This window comes from Lissotriton helveticus, chromosome 3_1 (assembly GCF_964261635.1).
Source record: "Lissotriton helveticus chromosome 3_1, aLisHel1.1, whole genome shotgun sequence".
Taxonomy (NCBI): domain Eukaryota; kingdom Metazoa; phylum Chordata; class Amphibia; order Caudata; family Salamandridae; genus Lissotriton; species Lissotriton helveticus.
The window spans coordinates 34,925,475-34,946,555 of record NC_136061.1 but is presented as its reverse complement, the minus strand read 5'-3'; the positions used below and the strand labels follow the sequence as shown (position 1 = coordinate 34,946,555).

Here is a 21,081-nt window from a genome sequence, read left to right as displayed (position 1 = left end):
CGGACAACATGACCGCCCTCAAGCTCGCCACCCGAAAACACCACCAGCTGATCCACGCCACCAAGAAAACCGCATTCAAGGAACGACTGGACAACAACGCACACAACAGCAAGGAACTCTTCAACATCACCCCTTCGCAAGACCTCTGCAACTCCCTTGCCTCCTACTTCCACAACAAGATCGCGGACATACACAACAGCTTCAGCACTCAACCAACGCACGCCACGACCGAACCACCGCCCCCCACCACCACCCTCCGCGCCTGGACCCCGATCAGCACCGAAGACACCATCCGCACGATGAACTCCATCCACTCCGGATCTCCGACCGACCCCTGCCCTCACCACGTCTTCAACAAGGCCGACGCGGTCATCGCACCCCACCTGCGGGACATCATCAACACCTCCTTCGACATCGCCACCTTCCCGGAGAGCTGGAAGCACGCCGAACTCAGCGCTCTACTCAAGAAACCATCAGCAGACCCTACCGACCTCAAGAACTACCGCCCCATCTCGCTGCTCCCGTTTCCGGCAAAAGTCATCGAGAAGACCGTCAGCAAGCAACTGGCCGCCTTCCTCGAGACGAACGGATCCCTCGACATCTCGCAGTCTGGCTTCCGGGCCAACCACAGCACCGAGACCGCCCTGATCGCAGCTACCGATGACATCCGAGCCCTGCTCGACAACGGAGAAACAGCGGCCCTCATCCTCCTGGACCTCTCCGCGGCCTTCGACACTGTCTGCCACCGTACCCTAGTACAGCGCCTCAGCAACGTCGGAATCCAGGAAAAGGCACTGGAGTGGATCACCTCCTTCCTCGCCGGAAGGACACAGAGAGTCCGCCTCCCCGTTCATATCGGAGGCCACCGAAGTCATCTGCGACGTTCCTCAAGGCTCCTCACTCAGCCCAACACTCTTCAACGTCTACATGAGCCCCCTCGCAGCCATCGCACGCCAGCACAACCTGAACATCATCTCCTACGCCGACGACACCCAGCTGATCCTCTCCCTCACCAACGACCCCGCCACCGCCAGAGCCAACCGGCACGAAGGGATGACAGACGTAGCCAAATGGATGTCGAACAGCCGCCTGAAACTGAACTCGGACGAGACGGAAGTCCTCATCCTGGGATCCTCACCCTCCGCCTGGGACGACTCCTGGTGGCCCCCCGCCCTGGGCAGCGCACCCAAACCAACTGACCACGCACGCAACCTGGGCTTCATCCTGGACTCCTCCCTCTCCATGACCAGACAAGTCAACGCTGTCTCCTCGTCGTGCTTCAACATCCTTCGCATGCTACGTAAGATCTTCCGGTGGATCCCCACCGAGACCAGGAAGACGGTCACCCAGGCCCTCGTCACCAGCCGTCTGGACTACGGCAACTCCCTCTACGCCGGAACCACCACCAAACTCCAGAAGAGACTCCAGCGGATCCAGAACACCTCAGCACGACTCATCCTGGACATCCCCCGCCGCAGCCACATCTCCGGACACCTGAGAGACCTGCACTGGCTCCCGGTCAACAAGAGAATCACCTTCCGGCTCCTCACCCACGCACACAAAGCCCTACACAACCAAGGACCAGGATACCTCAACAGCCGCCTCAACTTCTACGCTCCCAAACGCCAGCTTCGATCGACCAGCCACGCCCTCGCCGCCGTCCCCCGCATCCGAAGAGCCACCACAGGAGGAAGGTCCTTCTCCTACCTGGCCGCCAAGACTTGGAACTCCCTTCCGACCCACCTCCGCCTGACCCAGGACCACCTCGCCTTCAGGAAGCAGCACAAGACCTGGCTGTTCGAGCAGTAGCGGACCCCCTCCCCCCAGCGCCTTGAGACCCTCCGGGTGAGTAGTGCGCTATACAAATGCTCTGATTGATTGATTGATTGGGGTGGCGGGCCGGCACGCATCGCACAGGCCAAGTTGGTGCGCGGATGGTATGACGGGGGGATAGCGCTCGCTGATATATATCTTTACTACTGGGCAGCACAGCTGAAGGTGATTAACCAATGGCTACACGTTTCACAGTCAGATCCCGCATTCCAGGCAGATAGGGCGCAGTTAGGCACGAGAGGTATGCTTTCACCCCTATACGACAAGAAATTGGCATTCACAATGTTTGGCCCGCTGCGTCACACTTTGGTGTTGTGGCATGCTGCGCAGGCTAGACTGGGCTGGCGAGGAGTGGTGACCCGGCTTACTCCACTGTGGGACACGAAAAAACTAGGCAGACTTAGAAACAGCAAAGGCTTCGATAAGTGGGATAATATAGGAATATCAACAGTGGGTGATTTATGGCAGGGAGGTGAGATAGTGCCATTTGAACGGCTCCAACACCTTTACGAGTTGACGACCTCTGAGTTATTCAGATACACGCAAATTAGACATGCCCTGATGGCAGCGCTGCCACCCGGATCAGAAGTCCCGGAGGCATCCCCCTTGGAGGATAGATTACTAACGGACTACATGCAGACGAGGGCCACCTCCTTTACTTATCGCAAGTTAGTGAACAACTTGCCTGACCCTGTGGGACCCCTAAGAGCTAAATGGACGCTAGATGTAGATGATATGGACGACTCATAATGGCAAGAAGCGCTGGCATCCCCTAAAGAGGCAGGCATACCCTCACGCCTTAGATTGGTGCAGCTCTGAATACTGCATTGCTCGTATTACACTAGGCTTGTTCTGCACAAAATGGGAAGAATAGAACACCCCTTCTGTCTCCGAGGCTGCGGGGAGGAGGGGACCTTTTTTCATACTATATGGGCCTGTCCTAAACTAACACCGTACTGGACGCAAGTAATGCGCACCATGTCGCAATCATAGGGGGTGTCGCTCATACCAGAACCACGGCGATGCCTATTACATATCTGGGAGCCAAATGATCTTACACGGTATGGGCAAAGTTGGGTCAAAATGGGGTGCAGCGGAGATGCCATCTCTTGCAGCGTGGAGGAAGGACATAGATGCGGCAATTATAGCGGAACGGGCTGTATATAATAGTAGAGGGTGTCCTCGCAAATGGACCAAAGTCTGGGAGGCATGGAACAACTATAGAGGGAATATTTGTGATCCTCCATCGGATAGGGATGACGATGACTCGGAGGCAGACGAGGATTCAGATGAGATGGGTGGTGGGCCGGGGCATGAATGGGACCGTCTGTAACTGGCGAAATTGTGCATTTGTAATACTGCTTGACTTGCGTAATTAAAAATAATAATAATAATAAACCTTACAACCACAGGCCTCAGAAAAGAGGGCATTCCTCAAATTTCGCAAATCTCACAGGCGTTAGCCTGTATAGAGCAGAGAAAAGTCTTGGGTAACCTATATTTTACAGAGTTAGGCCCGCACAGCAGAGCTACTCCCAAAGTGACAAAACTTTATAGGCTCAGAACTCTCACAGCAGAGACATTCCTCTGATTTTACACCTCTTACAGGTGCTAACCTGTAGCAACAGAGCAACACCTCAGGAACCTAGAATGCACAAAGACAAGCACCCGCACAGAAGAGACATCTCTCAGATTTATGCACTTCACCCCTCCTCCCAGTATTGTGACACCCACAGCAGTGCTCCATAAGAAGTCCTGCAATTACTGTCAGATCAAGAGAAACATACCTCTCAAATCAGCACTGTCACCAGAGGCCTGAGAGAAACTAGAACATCACCAGCTTTCAGTGTGGATTATTATTAGTGAAAACCGAGGACGCTGTGAAGAGACAGGAACGTGAAAGTGGTGTGTGCTAGAGATTAGGGGTTATTATGCAATCATGTGCCATCAAAGTGGTCTCAGTGGTGATTGCTGCATTTTCTATGGAAAAAGTACAGGTTATGCTACTAAAGGCAAAGTATAGATTGCTCTGTGTAAACAAGCATTTGCAATGCAATAGGTCTCTCATTTTCAAAATTTTAAGCTATTGGCATTACAAATGCCAATCTCTTATATTTATCTGTTTTCAAAACCAACACATAGATAAAAAGTATGTCATTTTACAATGCCAGTAGCTCAAATACTCGCAAATGCGAGACCTATTGCATTGCAAATGCTTGTTTCATCAGGGACAAGCAGCTCTGCCCAGGAGAAGCTTTTCCAAGAACACAAATGCCCCTCTAGGTAGTAGTTTTTTGTAACAGCTTTTTTTCCAAATTTTTCTCCTCTTAAGGAGATCTCTTGGTGTTTATTTCACACCTCAAATCATATGTTTTTGTCCTACCCTATTGTAAATACTACAAAATATAAAAATGTGTTACAAAACACACAAAAAAGTTTTACTTGTTGAAAACTGTTCAGAAAACAGCTGTTTTCAGAGCTACCCTATAGTTCCATGATCTGTGTTGTTTATACTATGTTTCCCTTTCTCTCCCTTCTCAAGGTCTCTCGCAAGACTCTGGCAAGAGCCAGAAAAGCCCACCATAATTAGCAGCTCTCCCAAGCCTCTTACATGAGTTTGCGTGAGCACACGAGAGCCAAGGAGGTAATCCCTCACATACAGTGCTTCCTGGTTTGCTCTCACAAGAATGTACTTTTATAATTACATTTGCATTTACACTGAATATATCCTGATATAGTACGTATAATTTATATATTCCATAATAGTAGCAGTGTGTTTAGTTTAATGGCATACAATTCATTATGTAATTGTGGGGACAAATATCAAAATTGGTACATAGCACACATTGATACTCATTTATTTGTTTTGAATCCATGTATTATTATTATTAGAAAAAGTTCAATCATAATTAGGGCTCCCGGTTTTCCGTTTAAACAGCTTTGTACCTATAAATACAGACGGAAAACAAGTTTTCCTTTATCTGTATTTATATATAAAAACGTGAAAATACTAGTATATTTTGTCATTGACTTCAAAAGAATCACACCCCCAACCATCTGGTGTCTCCCCCTCCTTAGAGGGTTAAGAGGTGTCAGCCCGGCTGAGACAGCTTCCCGGCGCACAAGCACACAGCCGCACCCGTGTACTTCACAGGTCTTTGAAAGACCATGTACATATTAATGAGGCTTTGTTGTTCACTCCTCAGCCCCTGCCTCTTCACTCTGCCGATTGCTCCAGCACCCGTCTTTTCCTCGCAAACTGGGTTTTACACGAGCAGATTCTGTGTTGGAGTGCCTGGTTTGCACCTCACTTTCAAATGTGTGTAGGGTTCTGTATTGATTCATAATTAGGAATTGTGAGGATTGTGGTGTATAACGAGGGAGAAACAGTGAGGCAGTGCCTTGCAATCAATCACCTATTCCACAACGACTGTATAGTGCCCTGGCTGGAACAGCATGACACGTGTCCTGTGTGTCAAAAAAGTTTAACTGGACAGAACACAGCCAAAAACACATTTGCAGTAAAAGTGTTTCTTCTGTGTTTTGGATCCATTTCATTGTGGTGCTTCAACCTCTTGTCGTTGTTGTTGTTGTTGTTGTTGTTGTTGTATAGCTTTATTTCGAAATATTTATCATTTCTTAAAAGCATTACAGTATAAAAGTAGTTATAAAATATAAACAATTATACAATTCGACCATTAGTACAAACAAGCAGATCAATAGAAGACAGTATAAAATATACAGCAATTGTACAAATCAGCCGTCTAAAATACATTTATGCACATTTAACAATATATCATCCTTAGGGAGAAAAAGAGCACAGCAATAAATGGCTAAAACCAGAGGGATCCTCCTCAGGCTCCTTGGTGCAACGTTAACCACATCGATGCTATGCATTTTCCCGCTGTGTGCTGGAAACAACAAAAACACATGTTACATGACGAGCTGGGCTCGTCATCAGCGTAGCAGGAGGCTACCTCATGACGAGCCCAGCTCGTCATGAGTGTGGAAGGGGTTAATGTGGAGTTAGCTCCTGCTGCTCCCAAAAGTATTCCATCAACCGAGAGAGCAGATCTTGCCACTAATGATCAGGAGGGGAGGGAAAGGGAATTTAAAGGAGTGGTTTGGGATACCTTGAAAAGTCTCCTATCTCCCCTGGATTTAAGACTCTCTCGAATTGAGAACAACCTCCTAGAAATGGAGAAAAGCATTATAGCTTTGGCCACAATTGGCCTGAGAGGCCTTGAACGCCAGGGTTTGATAGATAATAATTCGGCTCCCCAGGTTCCCACACCTTCCCCCACAGTTTTGCTTGGCCTGTCTCTCGACCCTATTGTGCCTTGTCCCACTCAACCCATCCCTAAACCACGTACTAAGAGAGTTGCCAACTTAAACCCGACACCCCAGCCTAGGGCTAACACCCCAAACTCTTCCACTTTGCAACCACACACCCGTACTAGGAAGGCTGCCCCGAGGACACAGAATCTTAATAGTTCCAGCCTCCGTTCCACCCAGGTCTATCAGGGAAAAACCTCTACTCACTCTACTGGGGGTCCTTATACCAAAAGCAATTTTCGAGGGGGATATATTGATCTCCCTCCCGAAGCCAATGAGTACGTGGTGGTTTTGACGGGTGTGCCAGAGATAGAGAATGGCCATCACGAATACCAGCATTCTTTGCATAATAAGGTCATGCACTGGCTTAACACCTATAGACCGATTCCCAATGGCAGAAGGAGCAGAGTCACAATGGTACGCAGAGTACCGTGGGTGGGATCAACAAGGAAATCCATTCCCGGTGACTGTATAGTCGTGACGTTTGACGATCTCTTCACGGCTAATCATATCTGCACCTGGGTGAGCCAAGAGGGGGGTTCTTCCATTGCCCCGAGGCCTTTGTCATTCTTTTATCCACCACGTGTTGCATACCCACAGGGGGGCAATTGGGCTTTGGGTCCTCAACAGCCTAGTTGGGGGTACTCCTATAGGGAGCATAATTCGACTAGAGGCTGGCGCGGGATCACAACTTCAAATAGGTTCGGCAGCCTTGAGGAGGTTGACTGACTCCCTATGTCTCCTACTCCGGTACCATCAACCCAACCCATGGCCTCTTTGCTGGAAGCTGATATCTGCCCCTTGTCGTCTACCCTGGCGGTGACGAGTACTGCCCTTCCGATGCAAACTAGGACCCAGGTTTTACCTGTTCAGGGCCTGTTGAACTTTTCCAACTTTGACGGTAATACCAGTACTGCCGAAACTGTGAGTGAGATAGTCCTTGACCTGCCGCCACCTATAGCTCCTCCCCAGTCCTCCGGGCTTGTCGGTCACGATGCAGCTCCTCTAGTCCCTGCCCCCCTGACCTGCAAAAGACCTGCAGGCAATTCCCAGCTTAAGATTTTAAGCTGGAATGTGGCAGGGCTTGCGCGAAACTTCGATAAGCCAGATTGGAACTCCTTTGTGGAGCCTTTCGGAATTTGTCTCCTCCAAGAAACCTGGTGCCTGGAGCCCTTGCACAGGGTGGGTTTTACGACGTACTTTGTACCAGCATCTAAACCCAAGGGCAGTAAAGGCCGCCCTTCCGGTGGCCTTCTTATCTGGGTTAGTATTACACTGGGGCTCTCCATCAAACACATAAACACCCAATCTCCAGACCTGATGAGACTTACCATACAGTGTCCGGGGGGCAGGTTCTTAGAAGTGTTCAACCTGTATCTTAGGGGGGTTAGGGGGGGGAACTCTTCTTTATCTTCAACTAGAGTTGAAGAGGAGCTTAGTGGTTGCAACATTGACTCCCTTATCGTCCTGGCTGGGGATTTTAATTGCTGTTTTGAACCGTTGGCCAGTGAAGACATTCTGGACACCTGGGAAGACGATGCCAAGAGAGGCATCCCTTTGCTTGTTCTTGACCCAATCAAAAAATGGACACAGAATGTCATTGACATTAATTCTCTCTGTTTAGAATATGACCTCAGGGCCACTAATGGCCGTTCTAAATCAGATACCAGGGGTGCGCACACCTTCAACACGGTGGGCTGCACCTCGAGAATAGATTATATATTGCTAAATCACAACTTATGGCAGTATTTCCAAGACATGGAAGTCCAACAAACAATGGATAGTGACCATAATCCTCTGGTCCTGTCACTTGACATCCCGTGGGTATTAGGGAACTCATCATCACCCAGCTCTAACTGGAAATCGTCCCACGAGGTTGTTCCATCCAATTGTGGCAGGCGATTAAAATGGGCAAAGATCGCCGTGGACGAAACGAGAATGGCCCAAGTTGGGACCATAATGACGAAAGCTAAGCTCCTTTTAGGTGCGCTGAATTCCGATAATGCCGTCCTTACGACATTTACGGAGACCATTGCATCGCTCAGTAACCTGTTTTTAGTTCCTCAGGGTAAGGCCAGGGCTATTCGGAGAGCTGCAACTAGGGGTAGAGACCAATGGTACTCCCCCGCCTGTCGTGTAGCCAAAAGCGAACTGATCCGGGCAGTTAGCAAGAAAGTGCCCGCTCTGATCTCACTCGCTAGGAAAAATTACAAAAAAGCCCAAGCAGTGGCAAAGGTTACCCATGAAACAAACTTCTGGAGAGATCTAATGGATGCTTGCTCCAGTAAGGACTCGAGGGGTTTTTGGGCCTTACTTAGAGGAAGGGACAGGCCGGTCGACTCACTGTTGACATGTAACATCTCAGGGGTGGCCTGGTTGGCTCATTTTTCCAAACTGTACTCTGACCCATTAGGGGCTTTGGATCAGACTAGGGGTCCCAGATACAGAATACCTGACGCTAGCATAGATTTAGACCCCATTTTTACATCTAAGGAGGTCGAAGTAGCGATCAGTTGCCTTGTGCCCAATAAGGCGGCAGGCCCAGATGGCGTTCCGGGCGACTTGCTCCGGATTAACTTGGAGGTGTGGAGCCTACTCATTGCCCAACTCCTGAATGAGGCCACGAAGGGCGGTGGCTTCCCAGATTCATGGAGGGGTGCGGAAGTCGTCCCTATTTTTAAAAAAGGCTGTAGGGACGACCCTGCCAACTACCGACCCATAAGTCTGCTTGATTCTACCCAGAAGGTAGCAGGGAAGGTAGTTTTAGGGAGGATTTTGCAGTGGGCCGATGAAAACCAGGTCTTGTCTGACTTTCAGGCCGGTTTTAGAACAGGTACTGGCACGATTGAGCAGACATTTCGTTTCTTAATGCTTTATTGGAAAGTGGTAAAACTGGGCAAAGGCAGTCTGTATCTCGCCTTCATAGATTTGCGGACTGCCTTTGACCTAGTCCCACGCAATCAATTGTGGGCTGTTCTTGAGGGCATGGGCATGCCCACGTACCTGCTCGCATTGATTATTAAATTCCATGAAAGCAATTTTGCTCAAGTCAGATGGGGGGCACAGGGCGAAAAAACACCTCGCATCTCTGTAGACAGGGGTGTCCGCCAGGGGTGTGTGCTAGCTCCCACTCTGTTTTCATTATATCTAAACGGAGTGGTGGAGCATCTTCTTAAATTACCAGCAGATGCACCCTCCCTGGCGGGCAGGAAGGTACCAACTCTCCTGTTTGCAGATGATACCCTGCTGATCTCGAAATCCCCTCTAGGCCTCCAAACGCTGTTATCAAGATTCAAGGGCTTTTGTGATTCCAGGGGCTTGGCTATTAACATCAGTAAAACCAAGTTCCTGGTGCTGAATCCCCCTAGGAAGACAGTACACCCCCCAACCCTTGACTCAATTCCACTAGATAGGGTAAGGGAATTCGATTATCTGGGCATCCGAATTTGTGACTCTATGAGTTGGAAGGCACATCACCAAAAAACTATTCTGTCTCATAGGAGGGTCACGGGTGCGCTATTAAAAGAACATCGTGCCTCTCCCCTTAAACCTATCGGGGTGATACTAGATATCTATAGGGCTAAAGCTGTGAGTGCGGCGTTATATGGGGCGGAGCTGTGGGGCACACAGAAATTTGACACTTTGTCTCAACTTGAGAATAAATTTCACAAAGACCTAATGAGGCTCCCACAGAGCTATCCCACTCTCCCTCTATTTCTTGACACAGGCACACGCCCTATAGCTGAGCAGGCTAAGCTACGCCCTCTTTTATTGTGGGCCCGCATATGGAATGTCCCTGAACTCTCAAGCTATGCTGATGCATTATGTGAACTCCTCTCAACCCCGGGTTGGTATAAGTTCGGATGGCTCCTGGAAGTGAAGCGCCTCCTTTGCGTATTGGGCCTGGGAGACGCATGGGCCAACAGATCTTCACCACCTAAACAGTTACTAAAGAAAATATTCTGGTCGTGGGTGGATAACGAGAGAGGGAGCCATTCCAATCTATGTAGATCGGCGGCTGAGTTTTTGGTCATCAAAAATCTCCCTTTTAGAGAACCTTACTTGGATGTGATCTCTAATCCAACAGATAGGGCACTGTATTTTAAATTTAGGGTTGGAGTTTTGCCCCTTGGCACACGGACAGCGATGTGGAAACCCCCCTGGCAAACTATAGCAACCTGCCCTTTCTGTGCTAGTAGGGATGAATCCATTGCCCACTTAATGTTTGAATGTTCTGCGTATGCTGCTCCCCGCCGTAGATGGCTGAAACCGCTTTGTCTCATTTCTCAGCCCTTGCACAAAAAAGCTCTCTGTTTGTTTCTCATTTAAAAAAAAAATCTTATGTCGAAAACTTCTCTTAGGGCCCGATGTAGGAATCCAAATACCGGTCGGTAACGGACGAAAATACCGATTTTCGGCCGTTACCGACCGGTATTTGGATACTGAGATGTAGGTGCATAAGAAAATGCAGATTCTGTAACTGTACCGAATCGGTAATTTACCGAATCGGTAAAATTACTGATTCGGTATAATTACCGAATCTGCATTTTGATATGTAGGTAGCACTGTAAACAGTGCTACAGTGCTTTCAGGATTCGTTATTTACCACGAATTATTAATTGGTGGTAAATAACGAATTCCTATGCAAATGCAAATATGTGCATTTACACCTGTGCCATGTGGCACACATACATGCCCTAAGGGCATGTATGTGTGCCACATGCCACACAAGCCCTAATCAGGGGTGCAACAGGGTGTCAAAGTGACACCCTGCCACCCTTCATTCCTATAGGCCTACAGGTCCATAGGAATCAATGGCAAATACCGAATCAGTAAATACCGATTCGGTAAATACCGAATCCTACCGATTTGGTATTTTTTACAGAATTTTTACCTACATTGGATTTACCAATTCATAAATACCGAATCGGTAAAATTCAGTATTTATGAATTGAGAGGGGGGAGGGGGGTCCAACCCTTACAGTACCCGTCTGTATATAGTATTCGCCAGGCTAGATGAAAATTTGCTTACTGCTCTGGCTGCAACTGAAGGAGTTCGCAATGTGGGCGTGGACTGTGTAGGAGAGTAGGGTCTGCTTCCTATGGTCACCCCCACTTTTTGCTATGATTCTCCACTTTAGTGTGGCTGTGGGCCTGCTAATCAGACCCACAGCCCAGCTGTTCTCTCTCTAAATTGATACCATGTACTTTAGCTGCATACCAGATTGGTTACTGTGTCACTCTTGTGAGCCCCTATATAGTGTACCATAGGTACCCAGGGCATAGGTGTACCCTATGCCTACCAGGGGCTGCAGCATGTATTATGCCACCCCTGGTTTGCCTTCCAAACTGACACCACGGGTCTGTTCACACAGCCTGGGTAAGGTGGTGTAATCACCCCTTACTTAGATATAGTATGCCTATTTCTACCTTTACATATAGACACATATACACCTATAAGCCACTCCTATGGTAGGCCTCGACAATCCTGGTGTCAGAGTGCTTGGTTTTATGTGAGAGGGTGCCCTAGCATGAGCTGAGCCCCTCTGAAGCTTTCAGAACCATCTCCTTATAGCTGTTCTATGATATAGACATACCATATACTCTTAAGTGCATTATAATCCTAGCGGTTAATGCTAACTTTGGTTTGGCTTTATCAAAACATGTCGTGTAAGGTGTCAAACACTTTGGAATACTACCCCCCGCCAATTCTGGCTGCGGGGGTAGCATTCCACCCTTCTAGAGGGAAAAGACATGTAAGTTACTGCTTTACCCGGTTAAAGTTAAACAGAGCCTCAGCATCACAAAATGGATGCTGCTGCTACAGACACGAGTCTGACCTCCTGTTACTGGGGGAAACTCCAGCAAGGGTGGCCTGGACAATAGGTTTCCTGTCCAGGGAGGTGCCAGCACTTCCCCAGACAGGGGTTTTGTGTATTGGGGCAGGGAGGGCTGCATTCAGTGAATGCATCTAGACACTGCCTGGGGCACACAAGGTGCTCCATGCATAGCCCGGTTCAAACCAGTTGTTGGGGCACTCCAGCCCCAGCTCTGGTGTGAAACTGGACAAAGGGAAAGGGGTGTAACCACCCCCTTCTCAGGTCCACCAATAGGAGGGACCTAGTCAGGTAATCCAGCCCCCTTTCTTAGTATAAGTATAGGAGCTGTGTCCCCAGGACTTTAGATTATCCTGGACAAATCTTTCTAAGACATATCTTGGACCTTCGACATTCCATTCTGACTGGAAGATGGAAGATATCTCCCTTGTGGTCAAGGAGTGACCACCCTGTGCAAACAGGCACCAACAGCAACTTTGCCGGTCTGCTGTTTCAAGGGTCCCGCCGGAACCCGAAGACTCTGCGGCTCAAAACTGGACTTCCAGGCTTCTCTGACCCCGACCCACATCCATAGCAAAGCTGAGACCCGTGGCAGACACGGGAGACGTGGGACCGGACATCTTGGACATCCTGCATTTTGCTACCTGCACTCCTTCCCTGAAACCTCAGTAAGTTGTGCATTGGGGTACGAGAAGCCCCAGCCCCGAGCATCATTTGACCTGAAGATCAGCGCCCCACACTCCGCGAGTGTCCCGTGGGCCCCGCCTTTACATTTGTGCTTGACGCGTCTTCCCGGCTCCTTGCCCGTTGGCTAGGGAGCCCCCTGAAGACGCCATCTTGAATCTAACTTGCGATCCTGGTTGCCCCAGGCTAGCTCCAGCGTCCCTGAAAAGGAGAAGCGCCACAAACCTTGCTGGTCTGCAACAGAGCCAATCTCGACATCCTGCGTGTGTTGCGGGTGCCAAGGCTTGTTGGGTCCAATCCGGATACCGACGCGGCAGTCATCTAGATCCATCGTGGGACAGCTCGAATCCAGCTCTTGGTTATCGTCGATGCCTCCTGGACCTCGTGGCTGAAGAGACAAACTCACCTTCTTCACCTTAAAGCACCCGACATCGCCTGGTTCCTTCCTGGTACCTTCCTGGTCACTGGCTAGTGACCCAGACTCTGTCCCCTCTGCTTTCAGGTTCTTCACATCTCCGATCCACCCTTGGATTCATCCGGACACTTTTCCCCTGGTCGCCTGCAGCACTTCTTTGCAGCTCTCCATAGGAAATGGCGACAAAACCCGACACGAAAAGGCACCTATGCACCCGGCTTCCCTGGGTGAGGTAACACGAGTACTCCAGTGCTCCCGTGGGTCTTGCCTCTCGAAGTGTCCTAGTTTAAAAGGGTTCCATCCTAGTCCATCTGGAAGAGTCCTTAATCTGTAACTTTGTAACTTTTACGAACTTAATTGAAAGTCAATGGGAACCCGCTCCTGTGTTTAGACACTGCACGCGGCTCCCGTGGGTCTCCTACTTCCTAACCTGTGGTTGTTTAGTGTAGCCCCAGCGATTCTACAGGCCCCAGGCCTGCTTTATAACTCTCATGTGGTACTTATACCACTTGCTTAGTATATGGTTAGTGAGGCCCCTAGGGCATAACGTATACTGTGCAACTTATTGTGTATTAACTGTGTGACTTGTATTGTATTTTTACCTCTGACCTCATAAAGAGTGCAGAGGGGTTGTGTTTAGATTAAATACATATATATTTGATATATACCTTGTGTGGTGTACTTTCATTTGGTATTCAAGGGATTTAGGGCCATATGTATCATCAACCTGATTTGCGATTCTCAAATAGCGATTTTTTAAAAATCGCTATTTGAGAATCGCAAATAGGGATGTATGTACAAAATCAATTTTTTTTAGCTATTTCTTAGTATTCCTTAATTGCGATTAGCAAATTGCGAATCGCAATTAAGGAATACTTTCCCATTCATTTCTATGGGCCAGGAGGCCCATAGGAATGAATGGGAAGTTATTCTCACTTTGCGATTCGCAATTTGAGAATCGCAAATTGAGAATAATTTCAAGGGTGCAGGACCCAAAGAACACCCTGTTGCACCCCTGAAATCAGCATGGGTGCACATGTGGTGCACATACATGCCCTAAGGGCATGTATGTGCCTCACATTGCACTTTGAAAAATGCACAAAAAGTGCATTTTTCAAGGAATTCGCAAATTACCACCAACTTGAATGTTGGTGGTAATTTGCGATTCCTTAAGGCCAATTAGCATTTTTTTATGCTTCATGCATTGCATTTAAGGAATCGTAAAATTTGAGATTCCTTAAATGCAACCGCAAAAGAAGGAATCGCAAATTTTGCGATTTCTTATTTTGCACTCAGATTTCTTTGATATATATCATTTTGCACTAATGCGTTCACAAACGCCGAAATTCTGCGAATTTCGGCATTTGCGAACGCATTAGTGCTTGATACATATGGCCCTATATATGGTAAAACAACTTGCTTAACTCGCCTACTGAAGTCTTAGCCTGAAGACTGCTGGTTCATGCTACCACTAGGATAGCTTTCTATAAGGTTCACTTTACAACCACCATCAATAAGGGTCGATTAGACTGGTACAAGGTGCCAACTAGAACTAGTGGACATCATATGCCAGGCTAACTTCTCACAGACTGTAAACTGGCTGGTTTAATATATTGCACTAGCCCTTTTTTTTCAAAATTGCATTTATTGTTAAAAGAGCAGCAGGTTTTTACAGCAAGTCGCCCTGTCAGTGCAGCAGGTTGCATCCAGTTGTGGTCCCAGTGCTGGCTCTCACGAGACGTGCAACTGGACTGTACTGGTGTCAGGAGTCGAGTGGGTGCATGGCATGGGGTGCAGCGGCAGGGATATGGGAGACCCAGCTTTAGGCCAGACATTCTGTAAAGCACCCAAAACTAAACAGGTCCTCCCATGCACACATCGATAAGGGGCACTACCAGTGCCAATCACTGACTCATTGCTCTCAACATTACTCCAATTCTTAGGTGCTGCTCTCAATGGGCTGCAACGTCCGTCCTTCAGAGCAACAATAATAATTTAGGTCACAACTCCACCTCTAGCCCTGAACTCTTGAACAGACGCACAGAGGGTAAATGGGCAAAGGGGAAGGGAGAGGTACGCTACAAAACACCTAGGGATTGTATGTTCAGTGGCCAGTGCAAAGTGTCTAGTCACCAGACACCATTTGGGTGCATCTCAACTGTTACACTTTAATTTAAAGGTTAGAAACTTCAAGGCATAAAAAAAGAAAGGGAGGTAGGATCTCGAATTTACCACCACATTAACAGATTCCTGCGCACAGGAATGGAGGAAAGGACAAAAGTGAACGTGGAAGGGAAGAGGTGGGAGAGGGGAGAAGGCAACGTTTTTTCAGCTTCATGAGTTGCTGGTAGAGTTCTGTTACTTGGAGAATTGGAAGACGAAGACGACGACAATGAGGAGAAATTCATCCCAGTCAGTCCAGGGGGGTTTGTCTGAAATTTTTCTACACCAAAATGCAGCCTCAGGGGAAGAAAAAAAAAGTATTTAAAATACAAACAATAAATACATAACTAAATAAAGCAGGACAGAGTAGTCGCAAAGTGGCCAGATTGGTTTAATTTACACTGAAACACATTAGCGCCACCTTACAGATTTTGCCAGTGGAGCGTTACTTTTCTTTTCATGTTGTTAGCTTTTCAAGCAAAAACACTCATTGATTTCTGAATAATGAGTGTAAAAGCTTTAAGTTGTATTCCCTATGAGTGTTTGCTTTTTTCCAGTATGTTGTTACTTTTTTCAGGCAGCATATTACTGTAGTCTAGTGCATATTTTGAATTGAATTGCTTCCAGGTGTTTATAGCGGGGCACATTTGGGTTGCAGCGGAAGGCAGTGTGAGTTTCTCTCAGTGGGGCAGTAAGGTGTTCAGTGGGGGAGAGGATGTGGCACTCTGCCGATGGCAGAAACTGCAAGGCTCTGAGACAAATGGCTTGTGATAGCACTTTTAAGCATATTTGGGAAACATTCTGCAAATGGCAACGTTTTCAGATGAATGTATAGTGTTGACCAATAACAACCGAGCACATGTGTGCATTCACAATTTAAATAAATGTGGAAAAATACTAGCTGTACCGTCGTCTTTTGCTTGTGACAAAAATAAATGTGGATAAATACAGAAAAAATGGTAAAAAAATAAATATGGATAAATTCAGACGGAAATGGCAACAACAAAAAATACCATAAAACCGGGAGCCGTAATCATTATATAGTCATTATCCTTGATTTTTCTCTGTTTATATCTACATAGAAGTTTGTAAATATAATTTCTTCTAGTAGTAGGGCGAGGCAAAAGACTAGCCACCATGCTGAGACCTCTCTCTGGGCTGACAGGTGTGCTTAGTAGGATGTGAGGAGAGACTTCCTCCCCTCTGAGACCTCACTCCCCGATGATGAGTAACCATAGAACAGTTTATGCAGGGACTGGCCTTTCCACTGAAACCCCTTTCTTGAATAACTAATTTAGTATTAGAGTGTGTGGAGTGACTGTCCTCTAGACTCACATCTGTGCTCATATATCTCCCCACCGTGATGAGTATGCATAATAGGGTGTGAGGAGAAGCTGGCCTCTCTGCTGACACCCCTGTCTTGGATGACGGGTACACATATTACCATGTGCGGAGGAACTAGCCCCTTTACTGACACATCTCTCTTGGATGATGGATGTGCATAGTAATATATAAGGAGGGATTTGCCTGTCTTCTTACACTTCTCCCCAGGGTGAAAGAAGTATAACTAGGATGTGGTGAGGAAATGAAGTCTATGTTAAGAAGTGTGTTTTGGGTGACAAGCATACAAAATGTACGCTCTGGAGAGAGACTGCTCTGTCAGCTCAGACCACTCGCCAGAGTAACACCTGTGTATAATAGGCTGTGGAAGGAGACTGGTCTCTCTGCTCCTACCTTTCTTCATGGTGATGAATATGCATAGTAGGGTATAGAAATAAAAAAGTATTGTATATATGCATACACATGCAGGAACACTTCGGCAATCCCTGAAAATGAAACTGCTAGTTGTAGTTACCACTGCAATAATAACTGGCACGCAAAGAAATCTTAAAACTTTTGAATTTCAACAAAGTGATGTAACATTAGAAAACAACAACAACTATTTTAATAAACTATTTAAACATCTGTAAAACAAACAAAACAACTAACTTCATTTATTTATAATGTGTTCATCAGATTATGATGAGCAGGCTAGTGTACTTCAGCACCTCAGCTATGTCAGCCTGCCAAATAATCTTATATTTAGGAGCATTTTAATTTGAGGCCAGCTGGCAAAAAAGTCTCAGCAAAGTTTCTTATCCTTGCAGTTTTTTAAAAAGCAATTCACTAAGGATGGCTCAAATAGAGTTAGCTCGAGCTGCTGAACTGGAGTACTCTTCAGGTGGTACCACATCTTTTCAACCCGAATACACTGTTCCTTATCAGTTACTTATCGCTGAACACCACAATAATCCTGCTTGTCTTAACAAGGTCCTTTTTTCCTGCTCATGTAGTCAGATAATTATTTCCTCAGAGACAAGGAGACCTACACAGGACAAGCTTGTGCAAGATCACAAATGCCCCCTATGCAATACTGACATTAACACTTCTCCAATTAATAGTTTTTTCCTCACTTTCCACAAACTTATAATTTCCTATTTTTCAAAAGTGAACAAGACTTATTTTTCTCTTCCATATTTTTTCTCACATGGTAGTTATCTTGTTCACAACTCCTGTTTTCCATTACCCTCCTACAAAAAGGGAAAATAACCCAAAAATTAAAAGTTACATTACTAGTCAATAAATTATGTCATTTTTCACAAATCTTTGCTAAATTTTCCACATCTTTCACCCACAATCACATATTTATATCTAGTGTACCACTAACTTGTTATTCTTTTTTTCCTGAAAAAATCCACACGGTCACCCAGTGCATTTTTTCACAAATAAATAATAACGTGCCATCAAACCTGATTTCATAAAAGTTTATAAAGTAATAAATTCATCTTCAGAAGTAAATAAAAGGTAGAATTCTTCCATGAAGTTAAGGCAGTGAACATATGCAGGCATATGAATATATGACAGTAGTCAAGCGTACTCCTATGATGCAAACCCTACCTAAGTGTACCTAGCATGCATGTGGGTGTAAAGCCAAGAATCCCCCAGGGAAGAGCCAACCCTATTACCTGATGGGAGAGAACAAAGGACCCTGTCTTGGTCTTGAGTTGGACACCCTGCAAGGGATGTCAGACCACTGCCTGTTGTAGCTTCTGCATGCCGGGACCTCAGCATCTAGTGTCAGCGTGAAGCTTCTCCTCAGTCTAGCTAGTATTGGTATGAATCTTTTATACCATAAAGATAGCCTCGGGTTCCTTACATAATCGATGTGTTGTAAGTATAATTATGCAAATGAACCTAGAACAATACCTGCGATTATGCAAAGTAGTTATTTCGCCCTAGGATAAAGATGACCATGACATTTTACACAGAATATGTTCATGCCGTTACACATTTCATGTGCAGAGACTTTTCTAAGAATCCTCATGCATAATAAATGAGGATAGTTTCCAAAAAACTGATCACCATTTTTTCAGCACATACCTAGGTAAAATGTCTGTGCTGGAACCGTTTACCACAGCAAGGCAGGGCAAATGTAGGTAAAAGGTTGTGTAGCTACCTAGGCCTAGATTGGGGTATATTGGGGTATATAACACAGCTGAGACCTCTGTCTCAGATGACTGGTGTAAATTGTAGGGTATGTGGAAGAACTGGCCTTTCCAGTGAGACATCTCTGTCAAATCACAAATATGCATATTAGGGTGTGTGGTGGGACTGGCTTCTCAACTGAGACCTCTCTATATAAGGATTGGTATGCATTGTAGGGTGAGGGTAGAGATTGCCTGTCCACTGACACCTCTCTCAGACCTCATGGGTGCACCTACTAGGGTATGTGGAATGTCTACACTCTCTGATGACAGCTTTCCCCCAGAAAGTTGGGTGTACATAGTAGGCCACAGTGTCATAAGTATGTGTAGTAGAGTCAGGGAAAGGACAGGCATCTTAGCTTAAAACCCTCTCTTGGATAATCAGTATGCATAGTAGGGTCTGAGAAGGAACTGCCCTTCTCATTCAGACCTCTCTCTCAGATTACAGGGGCCTCTATGAGCACATATGTGCATGTACTAGGCTATGTGGAGAGTCTAGACTATCTAGTGACAATTAAGCCAAGGCATCAGGTGTACTTACTAGGGTACAGGGCGGAGCTAACCTCTCGACTAACATCCCTCCACAGTGTCATAAGTATGCATAGTTGTGTGTGACAAGGGACTAGCCTTTCTGCTTACACCCCCTCTTGGATGATGGTTGTGCACAATATGGTGTGTAGAAAGACTGCCCTCCCTGCTGACACCTCTCTGTTGGATGGCAGCTGAGTGTAGTATGGTGTGGGGACAGACTGGCCACTCTGCTTAGCCCTCTCTCTTGGATGAATAGCATGTGTATTAGCGTGTACGGAAGCAACAGACCTCTCCTGTCAGACCTCTCTCTCAGATGATGGGTGTGCGTAGTAAGGTGTGTGCATGGACTGGCCTCTTCTTTCAGACCTTTCTCTCAGATGACGGGTGTGCATAGTAGAGTGTGGGGATGAACTGGCCTCTCATTTCAGACCTCTCAGATGATGAGACTGAATAGTAGGGTGTGGGGGAGTGGCAGGCCTTTCCTTTCAGACCTCTCTCTTAGATGATGACTGTGCTTAATAGTGTGTGTAAATGAACTGGCCTTTCTTTTCTGATCTCTCTCTCAGATGATAAGTGTGTGTTGTAGGGTGTATGAGGAGCAACAGACCTTTCCTGTCAGACCTCTTTTTCAGATGACGGGTGTGCGTAGCATGTTGTGTGTATGGACTGGCCTCTACTTTCAGATCTCTCTGTCAAATGAGTGTGCGAATTAGAGTGTGTGAATGGACTGGCATTTCCTTTCAGACCTCTGTCTCAAGTGACGGGTGTGCATGCTATGGTGTGTGGATGGACTGGCCTCTCCTTTCAGACCTCTCTCTCAAATGACGGGTGTGCATAGTGGGGTGTGTAAGTGCACTGGCCTCCTTTCAGACCTCTCTCTCAAATAATGGGGTGCGTAGTAGGGTGTATGGAAAGCGACAGACCTCTCTTGTCAGACCTCTCTCTAAGATAACGGATGTGCATAGTAGGGTGTGTGCATGAACTGGTGTTAGACCTGATAACGTTGGAGGTATTATTTCCCTAAACATTTTGCTTTTTCCTAATGGATTTTGATGATCTCTTTTAGTGACCTTAGGGCTCTGGGCACTTTCCCACTGTAAATGCAGTGTAAAAGTGTGCACGCCCTTCCTACACACTTTAGAAAGTGGTGCTTACCTGATGTTTTTAAACATGTCTCAAGTCTGCCATTGCAGGCCTGTGTGTAAACACTTTCACATACGATGTTTTTAAACATGTGTCAAACCTGCCATTGCAGGCCCGTGTGTGCGCACCTGACCTGTGATAGTTTTAAACACGAGTCACGCCTGCTGTTGCAAGCCTGTGTGAGCGATTGCACTTAGGCTTATGCTGGCCTTTCTAAATCACAGGCCAATCCTAAGGGGACCTTTCACCACCACTAGAGCACCCCTAGTAAGTCTTAAGGTGTGAAGTAATTGGTATGTGACAGGCAGGGCATGTACATGTGTGTTCCCTGCCCAGGATGTGAAGAATACTCTTGAGTGTTTTCACTGCCTATGATGTTTGCTCTTCCCATAGGTTCAAATAAGGGGATGTTTGAAATTAATTCAGGTTGCAATAGTAATTTACAGTGGAGCAGCCTCATAATGCTTCCTATCATTGGATTCACAATGACAAACCCTCTCCTGTGGTAAAGGTGGATTTGTCATTAATAGCTTAGTTCGGGCTGGACTGTTCTCATTGGGCGCAGGGTCAAGACTGATTTACATATGGCTGGGTTCAAACTGGAATGGCATGGGGA

General features: G+C 46.7%; 1 protein-coding gene across 7 annotated transcripts in view; it reads left to right on the top strand.

The window, feature by feature from the left end:
- DNPEP (aspartyl aminopeptidase) overlaps window positions 1-21,081 on the top strand; it is a 1,185,204-nt gene that overhangs the window by 95,479 nt on the left and 1,068,644 nt on the right. The window contains exon 2 of one of the 7 annotated variants that reach the window (XM_078679183.1): window positions 4,376-4,477. The exons of 5 other annotated variants lie outside the window; for them this stretch is intronic. In XM_078679183.1, coding sequence (XP_078535309.1) covers window positions 4,445-4,477 — 33 coding nt within the window. In that variant the 5' untranslated portion in view covers window positions 4,376-4,444. Of the gene's footprint in view, window positions 1-4,375; window positions 4,478-21,081 lie in introns of those variants that run through there. One more of the 7 variants, XM_078679180.1, reaches the window with a different exon arrangement.